Source organism: Podarcis muralis, chromosome 2, assembly GCF_964188315.1.
Source record: "Podarcis muralis chromosome 2, rPodMur119.hap1.1, whole genome shotgun sequence".
NCBI lineage: Eukaryota > Metazoa > Chordata > Lepidosauria > Squamata > Lacertidae > Podarcis > Podarcis muralis.
Window position 1 is genome coordinate 42216059 of NC_135656.1, and position 25023 is coordinate 42241081.

Below are 25023 nucleotides of genomic sequence, written 5' to 3' on the forward strand. Positions count from 1 at the left end.
TCGTACACTGACGTTTTTCACTGAGAGGAGCACAATTGCTACATCAAACTTTACATTTGGGGAAGCAGGCTACCCCATGGTGTTGTGCCCCTCTTTGCTCTGTCCCCCTCATAAGGGACACGCCGCCATAGCAGTTCAGGCAACTGACACTCGAGCTGTCCTGCCCCCTCGGTATTTAAATCCCGATGCCGCAGCTTGAAGACGTGGGGAGGGGAGACTATTCATAACGAGGCGCTGTAAAATGGTAGTCGTTGTGCCTCCTGAGCCTCCGTAGCCCGTCAGATTCGGAAGAAGTTGAATTCCTTCCAGTTTATCTCGTTGATTATTCCCCCGCCCCCGGTCCACCCCCCTCCCCCGGTCCACCCCCCTCCCCCGCGAGATAGAGACGAACTAAGCTTCTATCTCTCCGACCAATAGGAGCAGCTGGTTGGTCCCGCCTCCTGAAAGGTGCGCAACAAGAGAAAGCGGACGCGCTGCATACTTGGGGACAATGAGTACAAATTAGTGCCCGCCGTTGCGCCGCTCCTCATGAGTGATAACCGCTTAGACCCAATGACCTCTTGGAAATCTCTAGCCGGTGCTGTTATTCGCTGACGGAACATGATTGGCATCCGCAATTGCCTTATAGGTTAACCGAAGTGGTTCTGATCGATGCCTCCCGCCTCTAATGAAATACGAGGGCTCCAGGCCTCTGTTCCCAATAGCGTGCGAGGGGGGCGGGACTAACCGCCGTAACCGCCAATGGCTGACCGGCTAGGTGAGCGAGCGCGGCCAACAGTGTCGGGAGGCGGGGCTAGCGAGCTGCCGTTGCCGTCTGGCGCAGGAGGTAACGGGTGTGAGGAGTGTGGTTTTGTAGTGGAGCCTCCACCGCCATCATGAGCTATTCAGGTGAGCGTCGGGGGCCGGGTGAGGGGGGGAGAGAGGGCGGCCGCCTGTCGGGCGTGAGGGTGGGGGGCCGGGTTCCTCCCACCCCCCGCGAGTGGGCCAAAGGGAGCGCAGGGCCCGGCCCTATGTCAACATCTCGGGGGTGGGGTCAGCAGCGCTGCCTTTCCCTTCTCTCCTGGCAACGCTGTGGTGACCCCCGTTCCCCGCGGGGGTGGGTTGCTGAGGTGTTTGCCAGGCGTCGTTTTCCCGTTGCTCCCGCCAAATAAAGAAATGGCGCGTGGGGGGCGGGGAGGTTCTTGGACGGTTTCAGGATGTGCGCGCAGGGTGCGCCGCCCTCCTCAGCCGCCCGCCCCTCGTTGTGCGAATGGGATCGGGGAAAGGTGAATGTCAGCATTGCTCCTCTGCGCCCGCCGCCTCAGAATCGGGATGGGAGGGAAGGAAGGAGGGGTGAATCTTTGCGTCTCTGCCGTCTTTGCACACGCGCACCCCACTGCTTGGTATCTGCGAGCGGTTATAATAGGAGTGGGTGTGGGAAGGTGGCGCAGGAAGAAAAAAAAAGGGGGGGACCTTCCCCCGTGTCCGATCGGTTATGGCTTCCCTTGGAATAACTGCCATTGTTTCCCCACCAACTAACACTCTTTGGGATTTAGAAAGGCTATTTGCCAAAGAGGAGTTGCTTTCTAAATAAAATAAAATAAAAACGCGAACGTGGCATGTCCACTTGAATTCTAGCTGCCCGCTATTCGTTTAGGTTTATGCATGCGCGATGTTATACGGTTATCTGAACTTGCGGTGTCAACATTTGCCTTTCTAGCCCTTTGGTTATGTAAGTGTGGAACCAAATCTATTTCATAAAATATGAGGTAGTCTCTTCATTATCGGTATGGTTGCCCAGCTACAGATGGAATTATATGCAATTAAAATAGTCTGGCACCTGTGCCCCAGTGCGTGTTAGTGCATACTGAAGACAAACCTGACTGATTTTTGTCAGAAAACTTAAAAAACTCATTTTTGTCTGAAAACTTAAAAAAGCAAACCCAAACAGTTTGCTGGCTGCTTTGGACAGCTTTGGTGCACTTAGAAGTGATATAAATTCTTCAATGGATCACTTGCTAAGTCCCATATGTGACAGCCATGCAGGTGGTATTCATTCCCTCAGCATGTACTATGGTCAATATTTTTCTCAGTCATTAATTTTATCAAAGGTAAAGGTAAAAATAGAGTATGGAGTTCTCTCTTAAAGGTACTGGTAGTTCTTAACCCTTACCACCCACATAAGATAGTAGCTTCTCCCAGTTCTCACCTGAGATCTTTCCTTTCTCCTCCCAGCCTCTCACTCTGGGAGACTAACATTTCCCTGATCAATATTTTTCTAACTAACCTCAATTAGTCATATTTTTGGCTTCAAATGTTTGAGTAGGGACTTGATACTGGAATGTGAGAAGCATGGGTGCTGTCCAGCTGCATGTCTGGAGTTCAACTTGCACAATGGGACTTCCTCCACCTCCACATCTTCAAAATCTACAGTACTCTGGAGCATCCTCTGGAGGAGATTCTGAGGGTGGGGGGATTGCAGGGGAGAGGAGGGGGAAGTTCTGGTGTGCAAGCAGAAGTCTACTGTGCTAGTGAAATAGCAGTACTGGAAATACTGTAATACTATATTTCTGTGAAGTTTTGACACATTATCTTTGTTCTGAAATAAAGATACTTTAGATTTTAATGATATGCCTAATTTGATGATTATCTGAGGAGTTAATCACTCCTGTTTTGATTTCAAATGGGTTATGATAGTTAAATGGAAAAATTTATTAGTGAGCAAGGTGCCGGGCTTACTTTGCACCAGGAATTGAACACCAGGAATACAAATGGGTGAAAGCATATGTAGTGTGTATCTCACTGTGAACAGAGTGCTCCTGAGTAAAAGCAGTCATCCCCTTACTTGAACAAATTAAGATTGTGGGCAAAAATGCTGAGCCACAATCACATACATACATACATCAAGTAAAGTCCATTGAACTCAATAGGTTTACTTCTGAGATGGGCACTGTTAGTGGCCGTTTGTAGTGGCTATACAAGTTACTTGTACTGATTCTGATGTACTATAGGAGTTGTATTCTGTGTCCGCTAAATGGCTACAAAAGTTCTTGTGCCTCACAATATTGCTGTGTCTTCTGGAGAAGCGCAGGTCCCTTAAGGTCTAATTCATCTTTCAGTAAATATATTTTTGATTAATTATACAAATCTAGTTGTTCAGAATTGGTGTATTTTTCATCTTTAGTAAAAGGACTGTGTGCTAGGTTTCAGAGGACTACTGTTCTGGTACTAGTTCAACCTCTTTATAGGAGATTGTAGCAGTGATACATGCTTTACAGCTAGCCGTTGTAGCTCTTTGCTCCTTGTGGACTTTGATTCCTTTTAGAAGGGTAGTGTTGGAGTTAAAAGGCCTTAAGCAGCAGAGTTCTGAATTAGTACCTAAATAGTAGTTATTGCTGCTTCAAGGTCAGTGCATTGTCATTTATAGTCTTGGTTTATGGAGAAGAGGGTGTCTGTTTATGTGCTCCTTCACACCTTCTGTGGGAATTCCCTATTATCCCCTTTTACCATGGTTCACTATTATGTGATTGTTAGTGATTCTGCTAATGGATGTTCCAAGGAAATAATGCTTAGGCGCTCCCTTAGTAACAGTTACACAAAATAAATGAGGGTAGAGAAGGGATGATGTGTGAGATGGGAGAGACAAGGAGCATGTGATCCTGTGGCCTACTCCTGATCTCTAAACTATAGTTGTACGTTGCATATATACTGGCCTACAAATGATTACTCACTCCCTAATATTCCAAGCTAATGTAAATTAGCAATAATCCTTTTCTTATTTACTTCTGGTCAGAGTGCTTTGAAATGGAGATTTCACTGGATGCAGTTGAACTTGTAATCCTTATGCTATTGATTAAAACAGGATTGATTCATGACATTATCATTGAGCCTATTTTTGTCTGTGTAGTAGTCCCCACCATTTGGGCAGGTGAAGAAGGTCTGAAGGGGATATTGATATATATTTTCAGCAATGTCCTTATGAATGCTAAGTAATTCTGTCTGAGCCTTACTTTTATCAGACTACAATAAAGTAATTAAAAACAATTATCCTAGTGTTGTGCCAGTTTGAGAATTTTCATGCACATGAGTATATGTGTGCTGTAGAATGTGTAAGAGATTCATGACAGAAATGAAAGAGAAACTTTTAGATAAAGTTGGAATACTGAGGGCAATGTTGACAGGAGGCTGAGGGATGAAAAATGTGCATTTGAAATGGCTTAAACAACCTTTTATTAATTGATAGTTGTTTTTTTAATTTAATAAACTATAAATTGAAAAATGAGATGCCATAGGTTACTAGTGGGATACATTCACAAGATGTTGCAGGCTGATAGGTCTCAATAGCTTTGTAATGTTTTTGCTCTGTATTGCTAAGGTATACGAACTTTGTTTGGATGCTTCTTGAACCTTCAGAAGTGCTGGATTCTTAGGATTCTGCTATCTCAACATACCATACCACCCTTTCCTACCCCCGCCCCAAGCTGTCTATAAACATAGCCTGGGATTTCCTTTGAGTGGCAGTGCTTGCCATAGTTGTTCAAGTCTGTGTAACTCAAGGTTAGCCTATCGTTATTAGCAACAAGAGTACACACCAGATGAAAGGGTTCTACAAAACAATATTGTAGACTGCAGGTTAGACCATGGGCAGTGCAGATAGCACATTCCATCTGTCCACAGATCAAAAAAATGTCAATGATAAGCTGTCAAATGAAATGAAGTTAGGTCAATTTTTGTTAAACTTTTTTCTTGTGATTTAACTGTCATTCAATGAATATTCATGCCAGGTCTGCTTAGTATTTTGAATAGTACTTTGGATAGATTGATAATAACCTTATAACTAACATGATTTTTTACCTCGGGGGGTATCTTCTTTCTAGGTTATGGAAACTGGAACTCTGGCACAAATAGAGGCAAGTACCATAAAATCTTAATTGACTGCCCATATGGATAGCAGTTAAATAAAAAAGTAAATTCAGAACTAATGTTGAAATGTAACGGTTTTCACAGTTTTGATGTATTTCCTCCTTTTAATATCTTCTGGCACTCATGCTCCTTTTATCCATCAATATTGTTAAGTCAGAGTTTATGTTACACTTGCTGGCCCTGTCAGTGACACTACTGCAGATTCTTACTTATGGCTGATATTTGATCATCTGTATGTTTAATTTGGGCATTAATTTATCTCCTTCCACCTCCCGCATGCTAATAATCATATTCATGTTAACTCAGAAATAGCCCAATTACTTCATTGAGATTTATCACAAGAAATGTGCATAGCATTATAGCTGAATTCTGCTTGCTTGCTAGCTCTTTTCCAAATGTTCAAAGAATAACAAAGCATCATTAACTTTCATGGGAAGTTCAGCTGCAATACTATATAGAGTTTGGGGGGAGTACGCCCCACTAAATTAAATCAGATTACTTCCAAATAACCATATTTAGGATCACACTGTTAAGATATAATTGTATAAACAGCAGGAATTTAACCCCTTGGAACAGAACGGGACGATTTCCAGTAAACATGTATAGGATGCAGTGTTAGTTTCAAATTATGAAGTGTGGGTATGGAGACAGTAACAATGGAGTATATAAATCATGGAAGGCATGCTGGGGATCCAGTTCTGCATTGTATTCTGCAGTCCAATTACTATTGTAAATGGCTTTGGGATGCCTGATGGGAAGCAATTCATAAATGAAATAAATTATAAGTAGTCAGTACTATTAGCTTGAATAACTTTATTTTACTGGATGTGATGAATTTTCATTTCCACCCTTAATCAGTTTTAGTTCTAAATTTGTGTCCTTACAGTATTGTGTGAAGATGAAATATGGTGTCTTGCAATTAGGTTCTCTTCTTATTGACACTGTTGTGCCACTTGCTAGAATTTTTTAAGTGATTTGAGAATATTTTATTGGCTATCCACAAATTCAGCAGATTTCTTATGTAAATGAATAATTGTAGATGCTGGGGTAGGAGCTGAGTGTTTCTCCTGAAAACTCTCCCTTCCCCCGTCCTAAAGAGAGGTGGATCATTATCCAAGGTAAGATGTGCTGTTCATGGAGGCTGCCACCTTGGGCCCCTCCAGCAATCAGGATACACCTGACGGTATTGTTAATGGTCCTATAGTTGGAGGTAATACCAATGCTATAGCAGCTGAGCCCTTTTGCAGATGAGATAAAAATGAAGGTTGACTTTAGCAGGAAATTTGCTATGTACTTTTTCCATAGGTAAGAAGATTAATATTTGGTAGGAGTTACAGAAAATGTTTGTCCAGACATTTTAGACACAGCTATATCCTGAAGAGGAGCATTCTTGACGGTGATAATCTTTCATTAGATGCTTATGTATGGCAGGCAATCTATGCTTACCAAAAAATTCAGTGACTGCTTCTCATTTCAGGTTACGAGGACTATAATTATGGATATGGATACAGTCAGGATAACTCTGGCAATTATGGGTACGGTATGGCCACTTCAAACTCTTGGGAAATGCCTAATTCAGATACAGACATGAACTATAACGCATCCACTGGCACCAGTGCTGATGTAATAACAAAATTTAACAAGCGCTTAGATATGGTGTCTCATCTAGAAACTGACACGATGCAAGGAGGACATTATGGCTCAGGTGGAGACAGGTGAGTGTAGAGACAAAGGTGAAAAGGTTCAGTAATAGTTATAGATCAGGGCAGTTTCTGAAAGACATGTTGATCTAATGTGCTGTTGCCAAGAGCTGTTCCCTTTGTTCTCTGACTGATAGTATTGCTCTTTGCTTCATATCTTTGCTGTTGCTTACAGAGCTGGGGGGTGGGGAGGAGACAGAATTAGCCAGGTTGTACTTCCTCTGCCTTAGCTTTGAAAATAAGGTGCTTTTACAGTGGTACCTCAGGTTACAGACGTTTCAGGTTACAGACTCCGCTAACCCAGAAATAGTACCTCAGGTTAAGAACTTTGCTTCAGGATGAGAATGTAAATTGCACCGTGGCGGCAGCAGGAGGCCCCATTAGCTAAAGTGGTACCTCAGGTTAAGAACAGTTTCAGGTTAAGAACAGATTAAGAACAGATTAAGTTCTTAACCTGAGGTACCACTGTACGCATCTTTTAGTGAGAAAAGTTTGTTAATACTGTAACAGTTGATAAATTAATTGTAATGAAATATTCTGAAAGAATAGCAGGTTTTAGAAACCTCATATAGTTTTGGATAGGTCACTATTTTCACAGAGTGTATGTCAGGTACCATCAACATTAATGGGATATGTGTTTAGTTGGTTACCATAACTTAAGATTTTGCTTCAGCCAACTGAAACAGAAAATAAGTAAATAGAGAATTCTGTAGAATCTTTCCTCAGTACATTTCTCATCCCTAGAAGTCATTAAGAAATTGCTTAAGTTATTGTTCATGCATAAGGAAGTTTACTTTGGATTGTTGAAGTGACTAGTGCTTATTGCTGTTAAGTTGGATATATGGTATAAAAAGATGTCAGAAATATTTGCTTCACATTTATACCTGAGATTTTAACAGTTTTAGAGACATTGATTCCCAGACAGTTGGTGCACTTTACTAGAATGGCTATATATAGGGTTTTATTGGTTGACAGTCCTGTTTCATGGATGCATTTCTAGAGGTCAGGTGAATGAACTATGTCTAAATAAATTGTATGTGTCATTCCCTCTGGGAAAGGTGTGAAGGGGCCACTGTATTATAACCTGTTTTGTGTACATTCATGCAGCTTAGTGGAATCAAAGCATAGTAGTTTAACTGTAATGGGTAAATTATGCATAGCATAATTTTGTTTTGTTTACCAGGTTCTAAAAGTAGCTTACAGTATCATAGAACATGTTAATATTTTTTATTTTAAAATACCTTCACTTCTCCTTAATATTTATCTTACTGATATTGTGTCAGTTTTTAATTTATGACATTTTCATAAAAATAGAAGATGCAGGAGATTTACAGAAATCCTTAAGGGATTACATAGTATCAAATGTGGTTTTGGTAGTGTATGCTCTCTATTTGCACTCATTAAAACAGCATCTCTTGCCTAAGAAAGGTAATTGTTGTAGATAGTTTTGCCAAATAGTATTTCTGTGTTTAAACTACAGAGTTCATGTGCTGGAAGAGTATAAAAGTTTAATCTCCCCTTTGCAGATACTGACTCAGGTTGTCAGGCTCTGCTGAAGTTGCAACCCTGTGCACATTTGGAAGCCAGTGTGATGCATCTCCCTATTTTCAGTTCTATCATACTAGGTGAATATTAACCCAGCACTGTTAATTCTCACTTGAGAGCCTAGGTGAGCATTAGAGACTAAATAGCAGGAAACTGAAATAGATTTATATTTTGGAAAACAATTTCATAGAAGGCTCAGTTACAACAGTGAGTAGTGCTATGTTATAAATTGGCACAAGAGCTTTGGGTTGATAGATGGAATATTTGAGCTTACCCTGATAGCTTTTAGAATGACACTTTTCCTTCAGAGTTAGTTTTTAAAGTCTCCTCCTCAGCCATTGTTTCCTTTCCATGTCCTTGCTTTCAGATCCTTGATACAAAGCTTGACCGTTGATTTTTGCACTTGTGCCCAGTACTGGTTTATTAAGTGCAACATGACTTTGTTTTGCTCTGCCATAGCAATTGAAACAACATGCTTTCAGGAATAATGTGGATTTTGGCATTCAACTGCATCTTTGTCTCAGAGTCTCTGTACTGTTTTACATGCAGAGTATGTAGCTTAAATTTAAAGTTCTTCTGCAGCTTATGGAACTTTCTTGTGAAATTGTGCTGGTTCAAAGCTCTCCTTTATAGAAAAAAGTCAACTTGTTTGTCTCAGCCACTCATTATAGTGAGCATAGAAAATGGAATTGTAAGGTGTACTCACATATTTTGCCTGCACTGAGCTTTCCTGCAGGCAAAATGTCATGTATAAGCATCTCTTAGTATATAGATGATTTCTGCTTTCTTTTCTTCTTACTAAAACCACTTTATTTTCCAAACTGCTAATAATTTGTGGGAACCGACCTTGCATCCAGTGACTTCACTTGTTTTGCATAGCTGAACACCTGAAGTGATTGGAGTGTGAAACCAGTAAAAGGGAAAAATTAAGAATTTGTATGACTCCCCCAAATTGAAGATATGTTTGTCAATCTGATCAGAGTGCTATGCTCTTTCTATGATTGACTGAGGCTAAACAGAACAAGAATTATATGTAGCCTTATGCTGATTGCCCCCTCTATGTCCTTCCCCACTGCTATAATGCCCAAGGGAATAATTCTCATACTGAGTTAAAACCTCAGTTGAGCTTTGTTATTACCTTGACTCTAAACCACTTATGAGAGGTTGTTTCCTTTAATGTGACCTGTTTTACTGCCATTTTTGGCAGACACTTTAACATGGTGCTCTATATGCTACTGATTAGATTCCTTGCTTGCTGTGCAATTCTTGCAGGTATGATACATATGAGTCCTACGACTCAAGGCCTTCACTAAACGACCGTGATCTGTACAGATCCGGCTATGATTACAGTGAAGCTGAACATGACACCGACAATGCCTATGAAGGCCACTATGACAACTCCTATGGGAACCGCAGGGACCAGTACCACAACAGAGCACGTGACAACTTTGGCCACCGGGGTCAGAACTGGGCCAGAGACAGGCGAAATAACAGACCCATGGCTTCTGCATATTCTGGGCGCATGGGCGGACAGTGGAATGAACCGCCAGTGCCAATGGGAGGACGGGGCCATGGCCCCAATAGGCCCCCATCCCTTTTCTCCCACAAACTATTCCCTGAATACAACATGTTCCAGGGAATGCGAAGTTTCTCTGGCAACATGCGCTTTGGAGGAGGCGGCATGAAACAACGAATGAGGAGAAACTGGAAAATGTGGGATGCAGATTTTAAAGTAAGTACCTATGTGATCTTCTCCCACCTGTTTTCTGCCCCATTTTTAGGGACATTGCCCAGCAAGAGAACTGCCTAGAACTGAGTGCAAAGGAGTCTGTTTTGTAATTTAAACTGTTTTATTATAGGGAATATTTTTCTTCTCTGTCTCTTACATCTGCTTGGCACATCTTTATTTTAAGCTGTTCTTTAGGAATCTCATTGTCTTCAGTATGCTGCCTTAGCACCAAAAAGATTAATCACTGGATTTTAGTCATATCTAGGAAGTGTGACCTGGGATTCATTCGTTCGTTTCGTATAAAATAGGTCAGGTCTTAGGTGTGCATGTCTGTACCTGTTGAAATGAGTTTTCTTGAGTGTAGAACTTAAAATGTGAATGAATGAACATTTCTTGGTTGGTGATAAGAGAACTTTTTAGACTGTGCATGTGAGTAAAAACAGTCTTTTCTTTCAATTCATAGAAAAAAAGAATAAAGAATGAGCATTCTGCTAATAAACGAAAACAGGCTAACAGTTCTGATGAGCCTGACAGTAAGGCAGCAAAAACTGATGGCTCTGACAACTCTGACTCTGATAATGGTAAGAGCAAGTCACTGAAGCCTCCTGTCTTGTCTTCTTTTCATTGCACCTTAGTTTGCCAATATTGAAACATTAAAAAAACAACTTTATTTTAACTGTAAGAAACCAATGATTACAGGAATATAATATAAAAGTAAGCTTCACATCATACTATGGTGGTTGAGGAAAAGGGTGCATCAAGACAACCAGATTTCCCTCATCAGTGCAGGCAGACAACTTTGTGCATCAGTACTAAGAGTATAAGAAATAAAGTCCTTCCACATAGCATATAATTTTCAGGGTCTTCTGAGCCATTAGAGACCTTTAAATAGTGGGTAATCTCTGAAATTGCTGTTTGTCCTCATACATTTGTATCAAATGGTGTTTTTCACCATTGTGTTATTAAGATTCTGATTGCAGGTCTTTTGAGCATGAATTACAGAAGCAGCCATCCTAGAGATTTAACTGAGAAACTTGGTGGGGCCATTACAATAACACTTTCACATATATTGGACTCTCCCTATAAATGTTAGTCCAAAATTTAGAAACCAGTGGGCATTCCCACCAGAGATGAATAAAGGTACCTCTGCCCCCCCCCCCCACAAGCAATCTGGAAAGAGTCCAGATATTCTAGAAATCTGTATCAGTGTCCGATGCCATGCATGCTATTTTTTTATTAATGTTCATTAAAACAAAACTTTTTGTGAAATATTTCAGGCTTGCAACCCTATACCCACTTACCTGGGAGCAAATATAATTGAACTCAGTAGAACTTGCTTCTGAGAAGTCATATATAGGGTTGCACTGTTACAGTCATTTTATAGTCTGTATAGTTACTTGATACGTTGTTCTTTTCAGAAGAGGGCCCTGAAGGAGAAGCTACTGAGAAGGGTTCTAAAAATGTGAGTCTGAATTTAGTTTTGCTTCAAAGTTTTATAATCCCAGTGTTTTATTCATATATGATAGGAACAAGAGTTACAAATGATGTCCTGCCATGCTTGCCTTTCTGTTTAGGGAGAGACCATGTACAGTTCCTTTTTTCTGTTGTTCAGAGACCAGAGGCTAGTGTGACTAGGTGATGAATGAATGTTTAAAGAACAAAGCTGACTCAAGGCACTGGTGCCCGAGGTGAACGCAAGCTCATTCCCCAGCCTCACTACAATAAGTAGTATAATAATTTAAATTGTTTATAATTGGCTCTCCTTTAATGATTCTCATGATATATAGACTGGGGTAACTCATTCACTTTGCTTTGTGTCAGGTCTGACACTGAGAAGACATACTTGGTGTTTTTTCAGTTATTTATTGAAGGTTTAATGTATAGATCTGTACATCTGCTTCCAAATAATTACTAACATAATCTATTATGTTGTGCTCAGATATAGGATGGACAGAAAGTGTTAGTGTACAAATAGAGAGTGAACCGTATACGGATTGCATTGCTGGCTATTCATTGTAGGTGATTGGGATTGTGGCAACTGACTCTGCTCCCATCTGATGTTAGTGCATGTTAAAGTTGGGTTTTATGTGCATATAGCTCAATATATGTAGGTCTGATTTTTGTAAATTGTGTTCCCCAAATGTGAGAGATCAGATCTGGCCTACATGCATAAGGCCCCCTACTGTAATATGGCATTCCTTTCACTTGTGTCAGGCAGATGTAGTGATAGGATGGATGCAGCAAAAGGGGGTAAGGCCAGCTGACAATTCCCCACATTTTAGCTATGTTTGTGTATGGCTAAGAACTTAAGAAGGCATAGAACAGGAGTGGCCCTCCAGATATTGGTGGACTACAACTTACATCATCTCTGACCGTTAGCCATGTGCCCTGGGGCTGATGGGATTTAAAGTGCAACAACGTTAGAAGAGCCAAAGGTGCCTTACCTCTGGCTTAGAGTTTGAGCATAGAGTTATAGTTTGATCAGTGCAGAACTGAGCAGAGTCCTATTTCAGTCCATACTATCCAAATGTAGTGTCAATTTTCAAATTTTAATTGCAGATCTTATGATTTTGAGAGGTTTCTTAAAACATGAAATTCTTAAACAAATTCTGATGCAGCTACGGGTTTTTTCATTGCTCATTGTTGCAGAGAATTTAAAGGATACTCACAATCACAGCCTACTATATTGGTGTTTCTAGCAAATGGTAATTTTGTACTGTGGTTATGAACAGTGGCTGTTTATTGTCTAAGCCCCAAAGCATCTTGGTAGCTAGCAGCACTCCTGATTACTTGATGTAAAGGTAATTTCTACATGTGTTGTTACCTTGCCTGTAAGCAAGTGCAGCTCTATGCTTCAGTGTCTTTAATTACATTTTAGGAGGGAGAGGGAGAAGGAGGTGAAGATGAGGAAAGAAAAGGAGACTCTGAGAAAGGTAAGTTCCAATGTACATGCATTAGGGTACTTCTGGTGATTATGTTATTTTTTGTGACAAGATGTGTGGAATATTGTGCAATTTATTTCTGGGAACTTGGTGTATAGAATAATTTGTATCCTTTGAATAATTTGGTGTACTTATTAATTTCTTTTTTTCTTTTTTCTTTTTATTTTCCTTTTATATTTATATTTTTCTTGTTTTGTATTTTTTCATTTTAGTTTTGAATATTTGGATGTAATGTTTAATATATGCTTTCTTTGTAATTTTTAAAAATGCAATAAAGATTTTAAAAAAAGATGTGTGGAATATTGCAGGAGATACGCATTATTGTATTAGAGCCATTTTATAAACCATTGATAAATTCCAAGTTTCAGTTTTTACATGTTGGTTCAGAACTAACCTAGCAAGTATTCCCTAATAATACATGTATCTTGAGTACTACACAATTAGTTAAATTTACAATGATCAAAATATTCAGGTAGAAGAGTTTTACAATGTGATAATGTTAATTCTAGCAATTCCCTAGACTATTTGTGGAGGTAGGCTAAAACTGTTTTGAGCTAGTTTCCAGTACCAATATGGCTATGCCTTCAGCAGATCACTTCCAGGCAGTGAAATTAATCAAAAATAATTGCTCCCAGAAGCAATAAAAATCTGCCAGTTGGCTATGCTGAATATTGTTACACATCATCCTAATCTCCGAGTGGTGCAAGATTATAGAAGTCCAGGCACTTACCCAGTGTTTGTGTTTCCCTTGGAAATGAGGCACAGCAAAGACTGTGGTTTCTTGGATATATGGTTTATTTACATATGTATACAACCTGAGCCTATGGTAAGCGCTTATAGCATTACAAGATGTACTCGCTTCATCCCACAGTCTTAGATGCCAGCAGAAATCAGCCATGGCCCTGTCACCCTGCTCCAGTTTGCTGCCTTTAACAGACTGCCACCTTTTCCCTCACATCATTCGCAGCTGCAATCCTATACCACTACTCTCCTAGCAACCCTGGCCTTTGTCCTGCAAGCTAGCTATGACTTGAAGGAGAGGCTTACACCCATTAGTCCTCCAGCACAGAGTACAGTCATACCTTGAGTTACAGCCGCTTCAGGTTGCGTTTTTTTGGGTTGCAGACCGCCGAAACCCGGTAGTAGCGGATGGGTTACTTCCGGTTTCGGCAGTCACGCATGCGCACCGAATTGCAACCCACGCGTGCACAGACGCAGGTTGCGAACGTGCATCCCGCACGGATCATGTTTGCAACCCGAGCGTCCACTGTATTTGCTTTGTTAATCGTCCATTACCTTCCTTTTGTTTTCCTTGATGGCTCTTCTCTGAGGTTTTTTCCTGAACTTGAAACTGGTTTGGCCTGTACTACAACCTTTTGCTAAATCCAGTGTTTGGCACCCATGTGCTAGAGCCGGGGTCCAGGAACCCCACAAACTCATAATATAGAAGGAGGGGTTGCTGGTTTGTTTCTGTTCTTATTTTTTATTATATTTTTGTGCTGTTGATGCTGTAATTCTATTTTGTGGACAGCACTGAGATCTATGAGTATAGAGCAGTATACAAATGTAATAAAAAATAATAATATAAACAGCAACACTTATACCTGGAATAACCTGAAGAGAATTCTTCTGTGTGGGATCAAGCTCAGAGTTCGTCTAAACTGTAACTCACACTTTATCCTTTATCCAATGACCAGGCAGATTCCTATTTAATATGTAGTACTTTCCAATTACTCTGTGAGGCAAACTAAATGTTTTCTCATATAAACCATCACTGAACAATTGGTTTTGTGTATCCCATAGTTGTGTCTCGCAACAATTATATTTGTCTTTAAACTTTAAGTAGCAATTGTGTTTCCAAGTCTGATTAAACTCCAGGAAACTAGCACTTTGTGAATTATTTTATGTATTCATTTAGAAAATTTACAGACTATTTTTTTTTTTTAAAACGCTTCAAGCGGTGTACAGATAAGTTATAGTATGGCCTCTTCATTGAAGGTAGATTAGGAACCTGGAACCCAATCTTACCCAGGAGTTCAGTAAGGTCCATGAGTAGATATTCTTTAAAAATAAACTGATCTTATTCATGTAGGAGCTATGACCATTCAAGAAGAGATCAGTCAAATCAAGCGCAAATTGCAAGCTGGTAAGAAAACTCAAGAGAGGCAAAAAAAGAGGTATCGTGATCGGATGGTGGAAAGGTAAGTCCAACAAGTTGTTGGAGGTTGATGTTTCATGTTGTACTTTCAAAAGTTTTTCAAAGGTATTATAACATTTAAAAACAAGCAATTCTCTGTTTAAATAATAATAATAAGCCAATGCCCTTCCAGTGCTCTACATCACAGCTGTACTGAAGTTCTGTGCAGTCTTGGGGATTGCTGGTAGGGTTAGAACAAGAAGTTGGAGGGCTGATGGTCTTACGTATTCACCAACAACAGTTTCAGGATACATGGTCTATAAAGAGTTCAATTGGGAATAAGACAGCAGTGTTGCTTATTCAAGCACACCTAGTGTATTGTAGTTCTTTGCTATAGAAACTATATCAGCTTGACTACATAAAGGAAACTGGAAGTTTTCAAATTACTGCTGTGCAGATAAAAATATTTTTCTTTATTTGATATGTCTTAACAGGATTCAGTTTGTATGTTCGTTGTGCAAGTATCGCACTTTCTATGAGGATGAGATGACCAACCATTTGGAGAGCAAATTCCACAAGGAACACTTTGCATTTGTTGGAACCAAGCTGCCCCAGCAAACAGCTGACTTCCTCCAGGTCGGCTTTTTTTCCCTTTGAGCATTCCATTTTCCTTTAGATATTAACATGCAAAGCTAGATGTGGCACTTTGCTTCATTTTCCCCAATCCCTCCTTGTCATTTGGTTTTTAATTATTTCAAGTGGGGCAAAAAATGTACTTTTGGATGACTGTCAGAGTAGAAAACATCAGCATCTCTCAGTTCATCTGTGCTGCTCTTGCATTTTTCAGTACACAACACATCCACACCATTACCTTAGTTCTTGCTTTTGAGAGAGATGGGGGAAAGGAAAGGAAGGCATAGCTTTGATTGTACTGTATAGTAATCCTAGCATGTTGTGCATTGGGCCAGGCCAGTATGGTATTATGCACTATTGAGTATTCATAAGCTTTTCTGCAATGCAGGAGTATGTTGCTAATAAAACAAAGAAGACAGAAGAACGCCGTAAAGCAATTGAAGATATTAATGCAGTTATACAACAGATCTACAAAGACCAAGATCTTACCCAGGGTAGGTGTCTTAAAATTCAGCTAAAAAGCAATACATACTGTTGTTTTCTTGGGTAAAAATATTCAGTTTTCATTCAGAAAAATAGGATAGAGAATAGGAAGCAATTCTGTAATGTTCTGTGTGAGAGAAAGATATCCCTAAATTAACTTTGCTATTAGCTGAGATGGATATTGAATGCCCCACCCTCCCCGCATTTTGTTCCTTTGGTACAGTTGAGGGGGGTGTTTATGTGTGCAAAACAGTCATTGTGTGTACGGTAGGATAGGTACTTTTTTAGAGAGAGAATTTCCCCCACTGCCCCTGAGGAATGGAAGTCTGTTATTTCACCCTCCTATATATTTTCCTGCTATCAAAGGTTTCCTATAGGAATCTTATGGCCCTCCAGACGTTGCTGACAGCGTTCACAACTCCCATTGTTCAGGCGCATTTTGCAACAGAGAATTTCATTAATGCAAGCAGTTTTTGAGCTCTGGGTACAGTACTTGCACCTAAGATTTCAGATTAAAACTGCCACTGCTGGAAGGAAAGGAGGACCTTTTTCTGCCTCCCCACTTCCAACCACTCTCTGAAGACTGGAGAAGGGACCCTCATAAGAATACTAGGGGGGCAGGCAGGGGAAGTATGGCTTTGTTTTTTGCAGCCTTCAAATGAGGACTAGACCATGTGAAAAATGAACATAAGATTTTAGCTGTAGTTTATTAATTTTCAGCTTTGTATTCTTGTTATTACGAAGCACACCTAGACACTCAGTTGCGGTACCCATAACCTAGGTTTAAGGTCCCATTTAGCTCCTAGTTTTCATATCTCAGTTTCTAACACTGGTTACTGAACTATAGTGCTCATCATCCCTCACCATTGACATGGTTGCTGGGGCTTATAGGAGTTTGTGTTCCCACAGCAGATGGCCATGGGTTCTACAGTCTGTAATATTATGACTTCTTTAACTTTTCTCAGACATAGGTATGGAACATTTTGTAAAAAAGGTGGAGGCTGCTCACTGTGTTGCTTGTGACCTCTTCATTCCGATGCAGTATGGAATAATCCAGAAACATCTGAAATCCCTTGATCATAACCACAACCGCAGAGTAAGTGGATTTGTTGAATTAGCTGTTCACCACAAAAACGCACTGGAGAAGCTTGAACAATTACTACATCATTCAACTTTATAATGGCAAAAGCAGATGAAGACTAAAGCAATTGAATAATTTAGGGGCTTTAATGCTTATTTTAACATAAAAATACTTTAAAGAGCATGCTTAAGAGACTATAGTATCTATTTTAAATATATATATCAATATAGTATAGCTACTCTCCTGGCAGTAACATAGCCATTAATGGCATCCCATTATTTCCAAGCAGTTCTTTGACTGCAAATGTAGCTCCTGCTTGGTTTTGTTAAAACACACACACACACACCAAAAACCTGCTTCATTAAATTTTTTAAGAATTTGAGTTGCAAATTCACTACCCTTAAGCTAAAGAACTTTAAAGGTGCATTGGCCAATAAAAATTTTATGTAGACTTTTTGATCTGTTTTGTTAAACACTAACTTATGAAAGAGAGATGTGTATATCTTGCTTCACACAGTGGACATAGGTTGTGGAATCAGTTGATCGCTGTACATGTCTCTTTCTTTTGTGCTACCCAGTGTTTACTGGGAGAGGTGTGGTGCACATGCCACAAACAGACTTACACTGCCAAATATAAATTTGCCCTTAGATGTTTGGTTGGATATTAAGGTTCAGAGTTAACAGTGTATAGGGTCCGGTGAATTGACAGGTGAGAAAGCAGTTTTTTTCCTTCTCAGCTTCCACAGTCTAAGTCTAGAGTGGGGAACCTTTTTGGCTCCACAGGCCTGATCATTCTCAGGATCTGCCTTGCACACCAAATTTGACCTGTCAAAATCAATTTTGCTTGGGAAGTAGGAGGAGGTTTGTGAGTCTCCTTCCCACATTAAATAATTCCTGATGAAAATGTGTGAAAAGTTACTGTATTTTGGAAGGTCTGTCTTGGTATAAAAATAATGAAATGTAGATACATTTTGTGCAGAGCATTTATTTATGTATTTTGTCTTCTAGGCTATGATGGAACAGTCAAAAAAATCATCATTAGTAGTTGCAAGAAGTATTCTTAACAATAAACTTATCAGCAAGAAATTGGAGCGATATCTGAAGGTAAAACATATACACATAAGAACGGCCCGCAGAGGGGTTATGGGCAGAATCCAAAGTGGCATGAGCGAACTTCATGCTTGCATTGTATAACTTATTTCCTTCTACCTGCAGCCACCATGCATTCCTGAAATCTGCTCCAGAGGGTACCCCATCCCTCCAATGTAAATTTTGAGGGTGCATGGAGGGCTTCAGGGAAGAAGTGTGTGAGGTGAAGTCTGTTCCACTCACACACATGTTGGATACAACCCCCCCCCCCACTTAAAAAGAGCCATATTGCTATGTTAACAATGGAAAAGCTTTTATTTTCTAATATTAACTGAGTTTTAATGTATTTTCCACTAATCTCCATTTTCTGTCTCTGCTTCATAGTGCACCCTCTCTTCTCTGTGCCTTACTATAAGGGCACTCTCAGTTTCTAAGTCTTAATTTCTCTCTGCAGACCACTGAACCCATTCCTTTTTCCATTTCCTCATCTGTACGAGTCTGCACCTCCAACTTCTTAACTTCCCTGTGTTTTCTTACTACAGTGGTACCTCTAGTTACAGACTTGATCCATTCCAGGGTGCCGTTCGCACCCTGAGAAGTCCGCAACTAGAGCGCTGCAATAGAGCACTTCTGCGCATGCGCGCATGGCGAAACCCGGAAGTATACACTTCTGGGTTTGCCACGTTCGTATCCTGAAAAAACGCAACCAGAGACTGACGTAACAAGAGGTACAACTGTATGCAGTTCTCTGCATCTTGCAGTGTTTTTTTCTGTTTGCACCCAGTTTCTGTATACACTTTAAAAATCACCTCTCTCGTTTTGCTTTCTTTCCTATTGTGTTCCCCCTCAAAATACTTCATTGAGAGTGGCAGCAATAGCCCCAGGAAATCCACCCTAGTGAAGGGTCCACAGATGCAGGTGGACCATGCAGCATGCTTAGTACGCTGCAGCAGGCTTGAAAGACATATCTGAATCCAGGAAGAGGAAGTGTTATATAGGCATTCTCTCATTTCCAGTCCAATTTGGAAGGGTTTCAGTAGGCATTATATGTTCTTGTAAAGATGTGGGAAGGGGCCACAAATGATGGGATGTGGAATTTCCCCAAGTAGCTGCAAATAGAAGGGAGGAGACCACAATCAGTCTGTGAACTGAACATTGGGCACACCTAGACTGTACTCTATGGAGAGTTTTAACAACTTTTGCAAAATGAACAGTAATTGCTGTGTAAATTGCAAGATATTTTAAAACTCTTTATAAATTGATATGTACCCACCCACTGGAGTGGGGTGACTTTTTAAATTTCTGTCACATCCTGGAGGTTAAAAGAAATGAGTTTGCTTGTATAATGGAGAACACATTTTCTTGTTTTCAGAAAGATTATTGAGACACTTGTTGGTTGAAATGCCGTAGTTCCCCCCAAAAATGATCAGGGATCTTTCACTTGTATCAGAGACTTGATTATATCTACTAGTGAAAGAAAAGGAATGAAAGTGTCCTGATTTCTTGTAACTTTTGTATTTGATTTTCTTCAAGTTCTGTAGTTTAAAGCATACCAAAAATAAATAAATTAGTGCAGTAGTCAAGGCCTTAAAATTATTTTTATGCGATGGCCCCACTCAACAACAGAAACTTGCTTACCCAGCTATATATTGTAGACTGCTCAGTTCCTGTGGTGTTTAATGCTGGGTGTCAGGTGGTTCTGATTTGTTTTTCAGGGGGAGAATCCCTTCACAGATGATCCTGAAGAGAAAGAGGAGCATGAGGAAGGTGAGGCAGGAACAAGTGGAAATATGGAGGAGGGAGCAGCTGAAGGTGAAGAAAACAAGGTTGAAGAAGAAACCAAAGGTGGAGACAATCTGGCTGAGGAAGACGTAGTTGAAGAAGGTACTGCAGAAAACAAAGGAAATGATGATGAAGAACCACCACCAGGACAAATGGAAGAGCAGAATTTGAACACATCCCAGGAATCATTTGCTGCCGAGCAGGAGCAAGAATATGATGAAGAAGAAGACAAAGAAAAAGAAGAAAGAAAAGGAGTCATACCTTCAGAGGATATGGAACCACCTGATGAGTGAACTTGCACAGAAGGTTGAAGCATTTTGAGACTCTGCATTAAAACTTTTTAAACCATAACTGTATTTGTGACACTACATGGCACGCAGCTTTGTTTCTCATTGACTACATTTTCACCTAGTTACAGCACTTGAAAGCCTTTATCTGTAAAGTGTTTTTGGAAATAGCTTTTTTTAACCAAATCTTCATTGTATTAGCTAGGTTTTGTGCAGTACAATTTTTAGGTGGCTTTATACTAGGAAAATACCCCCCCTCCTTTTTGAGTAAATAACTCAAAACCAAATTGTGTTAATTGGCTTCCAACTTTGGGGGGAGGTAATTGTCCTCTAATTTTCTCCCCCCTCCCCCTTTAACTTTGTATATAGTTGAAGATGTTTTTGTTCCCTAGCCAGCCGTGTCTGGATATGTCAATAGCAGAATTCTGGGTTTTAAATTCTGCACGATCGGAGTAACTTCCATGCAACTGTAGCATTCTTCTACTCTACCTTTTTACTTTTAATATGCAGAAGTAATACTTGGGGGTCAGCACAATAGTTTTTCCAGTGCTTTTATTTAAGGATGAATTCTTCCAGTGGATTGAGATAATATTAGGATTACCTGTACATGTGGGTTTTTGGAAGAAGCAGCCACATGAACGGTGTGCAGGAAGCCTAAAAAAGGGATAAATGCATCCCAGCACATTCGTAAAAGGCAATTCAGCATTGCTCCTTTTGAGTTTTGTCCTGATGTTGTTTAGGGGACATCATTTATGCTGCTTGCCTTAGATTGCTATTCTGTAAATGAAGGCTATGGTAGCCCATATGAAAGATGAAGAGTGTTACAGAAACATTAAATATTCCCTTCAATGCAGTTCTTTGGCAGTTGTCTCATTCTAAATCATCCTGCAATCTCAGCAATGTACTACTGCTTCTCTCTCTCTCTCTCTCTCTCTCTCTCTCTCTCTCTCTCTCTGTGTGTGTGTGTGTGTGTGTGTGTGTGGATATGTGTGTGCTTTTTTACTACAACCCAAGGTTTATTTTGGTTACACTCTGCCCCATGAAGCAATAGTGCTACAACTACTACTGCTCTTGTTCATCCTTCATTTATTATCGTGTGTTTCTCTTCAAGTACATGTGTGCTTCCTACAGTGAAAACCAAGTAGTGGACTGGACAAGGTTTTATGATCCTTTGTTTCTGCTTTCCTGCTACATCAAAGGAAAAGGGTGAGTGAAGTAATTGTTGCACCACAGGATGCAGGCCTTGCTGCCATACACCACTCCTGCTACCTTAAGCCTTTGAAACACCTAGCATCTGGAGCTATATGGAAATAAATATTGCGAGTAAATTGCAAAAGTCATTACATTTAATCAATAGAAATAGAAATGTTGAAGGAGGCTTCAGAGTACAGTTTTTCTTTAGGAATGTGTAATGACTCAAGTGTTTAGAACAGTATGCTATGTTTTGTACCTTATCAAGTCTTAGATGTTCCTGATAATGAATTAAATGAACATTGGGTGTACAGTACTGAAATTATAGAACTAAACTCTTTTCTACATATCTGAACTGGCATCTTGAAATGAAGTGTGTGCTCTGTAAGTGAAGAAAATTTCTGCAACAGCTGTTAGCGAAGGATAGTAAGTTTTAGAAGTATTATGGCAGTCACTGATTGTGGTATAGGTTTCTAATCTTTAAGTAGTCATTGCTGCCTTCTTCAAGCCATTTTAGGTATTTGCCTAAATGATAATAGTACAGTGGAACCTCGGGTTGCGGACGTAATCCGTGACGGAGGCACGTCCACAACCAGCAGCGTTCGCATCCTGAAGTGCCACGTCTGCGCAGGCACCGGCACAATTTGGTGCTTCTGCGCATGCGCGAGCGGCAAAACCCAGAAGTAACCCATTCTGGTACTTCCAGGTATCCCGCGGTCTGCAACCCGAAAACATGTAACCTGAAGCGTCCATAACATGAGGTATGACTGTACATGTTAGTAGTAAAAGTGTGAGTTGCACAAAAATGTTAACTGTAGTTAGGGACAGCGTGTCCCGTTCTGCTGCTTGAGGCAAAACTGGGAGTCCTGCCCTGCCACCCCACTGCCTTTACCACTGGCACTAAATAGGTATCAACTTTTCCACCCCCACAGGGGCTTCTTCCACCTAAGGTGGCGGCATCACCCCGCCTCATGGGTGGGCTGCGCCAGACTGTGGTACCAACTTATTTTGTAGCCATCTTTTTATCAGCTGGTTAAACCCAAAAGGAGTGGTATTCATTTTAAAGCTTATATATACTTCTAAAAACCTCAGTAGCCTCGTATGCATTCCATCTTCATTATTGCACTAACAGCCCACACATAAACATGCTTACTTGCTTGTTTGGAAAGGGGTGGAATTCACTGTAGTGCTAAGTGGGATATGCATGCACAGAACGAGGTCTGCTCACACAAAAAGTCTCTTCCCTACACACACCTCCCCTAAACCTGTTCTTTGGTTCCTCCCAAGCTTCCAGAGCAGATTTGCGGGGAATGTGGCAGGTGAATGTCCTGTTGAACCAGTAGACCTCATCTGTGCATGCAACAACTTAGTGGAATCCTGCTGTAAGTCTCTGTAAGTGAAGTGGGACCTATTTTGGGATAGATATTTAGAGTTGCAGGCTCAGCATGGAGTCCCCATGTTTGTCTCACAACTCTAAAGCAGGGGTGGGGACATATCGGGATAAAACTGACAGGCATGAGGTCTGGATGGCCTAGGGTCAAATTAGGTATGATGTTGAACATGTCTATTCTTCACACACCCACTCCTGCAAAGCAAGTTGCAGCTTTAGGTGAAATGACACAGAAGGAAAGGTTAAACAGAGCAAATCTCAAATTTAGCAGTTAGTCAGTAAAAACAAGAATAAAAGGGGATCCGGATCCTAAAACTTCTCTGCCATGTTTGACCCTTAATGGGAGGCTTTTATGGATTAACTTAATTCAAAGCCTGTTAAGCTGGAGTCTGAGGGGCATCTCTAGAGGTTCCACTGTTATTAAGATTCTGTGGGGATAGCTGGGCTATCAAGTGCTATCGTACAAGGGTAGTACAGGAAGTAGTGGTGGCAGCAATTATCCTGGTGCTAAGTGCTTCATCTGGAGGAGGCTTTGTTGGGATTGAAGATCTGAGGAAGAGCCTTAGATTATAAAATTATTAAAGGTTATCTGAATCCCTTATTAAACTTCATTCATCCATCACACTCCATTACTGCTATTTACTAGTGAAAAGGAGGATAGATTGGTCCTTTTTGGAAATGTAAGGCGGCAGCTAAAGCTCCAATCCTATACAGTGGGCGCTTGGGTTGCGAACGTGATCCATGCAGGATGCACGTTTGCAACCCGCAGTGGCGCGTCTGCACATGCGCGGGTTGCAATTCGGCACACAAGCGCAATTGCCGAAACCCGGAAGTAACCCGTTCCAGTACTTCTGGGTTTCGGCGGTCCACAACCCGAAAAAACGCTACCTGAAGCGTCTGTAACCCTAGGTATGACTGTACACACTTGTCCAAGTAAGTCCTATTGAACTTTGGTATCTACTCAGAAGTTAGCTCCACTATCAGATTTTACCGTAAATTCTAGGCGAAGCTAGACAGTGAATTAAGGACAATGCCATAACATTGTATCTCTTTAAGGGGATGAATACCATTTCTTCACCTATACCATACTCCTGGTTCTTCTCAGAAAAAATGGAAAACATTTAAGAATTTCACAGCAGGGAAAATTCCACCATGTATAGCTTCTTCCACTGCAACAGAGGTGGAAAACTACCTGGTGAAATTACCCCATCTATGCAATTCTTAAAAGCCTTTTAGTCTGGTCCTGGCACCCGTTTCTCTTTAGTATTGTTCATGATATATGTACGTCTCTGTTTCTTTCTCTTCAAATATGTACCAAATAGCCTCCTGCTTGAATGTTATTGACTGTGTTGCTGTACCAAATGTCAATTTTGTACATCGGTTTTAGAATTCGTTATCCTTTGTCATGAATTACAGTGTTCTGTCTATATAAAACTAAACTAAATCAAGTTGTGATTACCCGACAGTGATTTAAAAAAATAGCCAGAGCATTTCTTTTAATTGCAGCTTTGCCATGTGTGTGGAATTTTGTAAAGCTGCTGCTGAATCTGGAAAGCAGTGATTACTTTCACTGAAATGTTTACTTGGTAAACTGCAGGAAAAGCTAGACTCCATTTCTATATCTACTCGACTGTATATATAACTACTTTGTAAGTCCTGTAGTGTTTCCCTGTATCATAGATTTTGTTATTTTCATAGAATTTAGTTCTCGTCTAGAGATCAACTTGTGTCTGAAGTGCCAGGTTCATTTTGGAGCAATTGGCTTGTGCATGCTCACAGCTAAATTTCTAGGTCCTCGTTCATTTTAACTTAAATTTCTTCAGCTGCTTTTCCAAAGGAGATGAGCAAGGTCCATAGCAGCTGTCTAACCTACTTACATATACAGCCTCCACTACTGCCTAGTGTAGTTTCTATCAATTTTGTTTGCTATAGCGAACAAATCACACAATATTTTTTGTACAAAAGAGCATACCTAGCCATCATGGATTGTACAAACATGGGGGCAAAGGTTAAGAGTCATGTTCCTTGCTTCAGTCACTTTTGCCTCTGGCCCCACCTGCTCCTAGAATGTGGCCCACTATCTGAAAAAGGCTCACCATGCCTGATTTACAGGGAGAAGTGGGGAGCTCCAA

At 40.5% G+C, this 25023-nt stretch overlaps 1 protein-coding gene and 1 long non-coding RNA gene across 2 annotated transcripts; one reads left to right on the forward strand and one right to left on the reverse strand.

Annotated features, from left to right (window-relative positions):
• Nucleotides 1-726: 726 nt before the first annotated feature.
• Nucleotides 727-24339, forward strand: AKAP8L (A-kinase anchoring protein 8 like). Its single transcript, XM_028717227.2, is given in 14 exon segments — nt 727-850; nt 853-888; nt 4857-4889; nt 6380-6617; nt 9420-9879; nt 10340-10457; nt 11295-11338; nt 12755-12809; nt 14911-15019; nt 15450-15591; nt 15977-16082; nt 17037-17167; nt 18161-18256; nt 19957-24339. Coding segments are annotated over 14 exon segments (2037 nt in total). The 5' UTR covers nt 727-741; the 3' UTR covers nt 20317-24339.
• LOC144326941 (uncharacterized) lies at nt 18822-19982 on the reverse strand. The gene is made up of 2 exons (XR_013391855.1): nt 19880-19982; nt 18822-19350 (listed from the first exon to the last, which is right to left on the reverse strand). It is a non-coding gene; the product is annotated as an uncharacterized LOC144326941 (long non-coding RNA).
• Nucleotides 24340-25023: the final 684 nt, after the last annotated feature.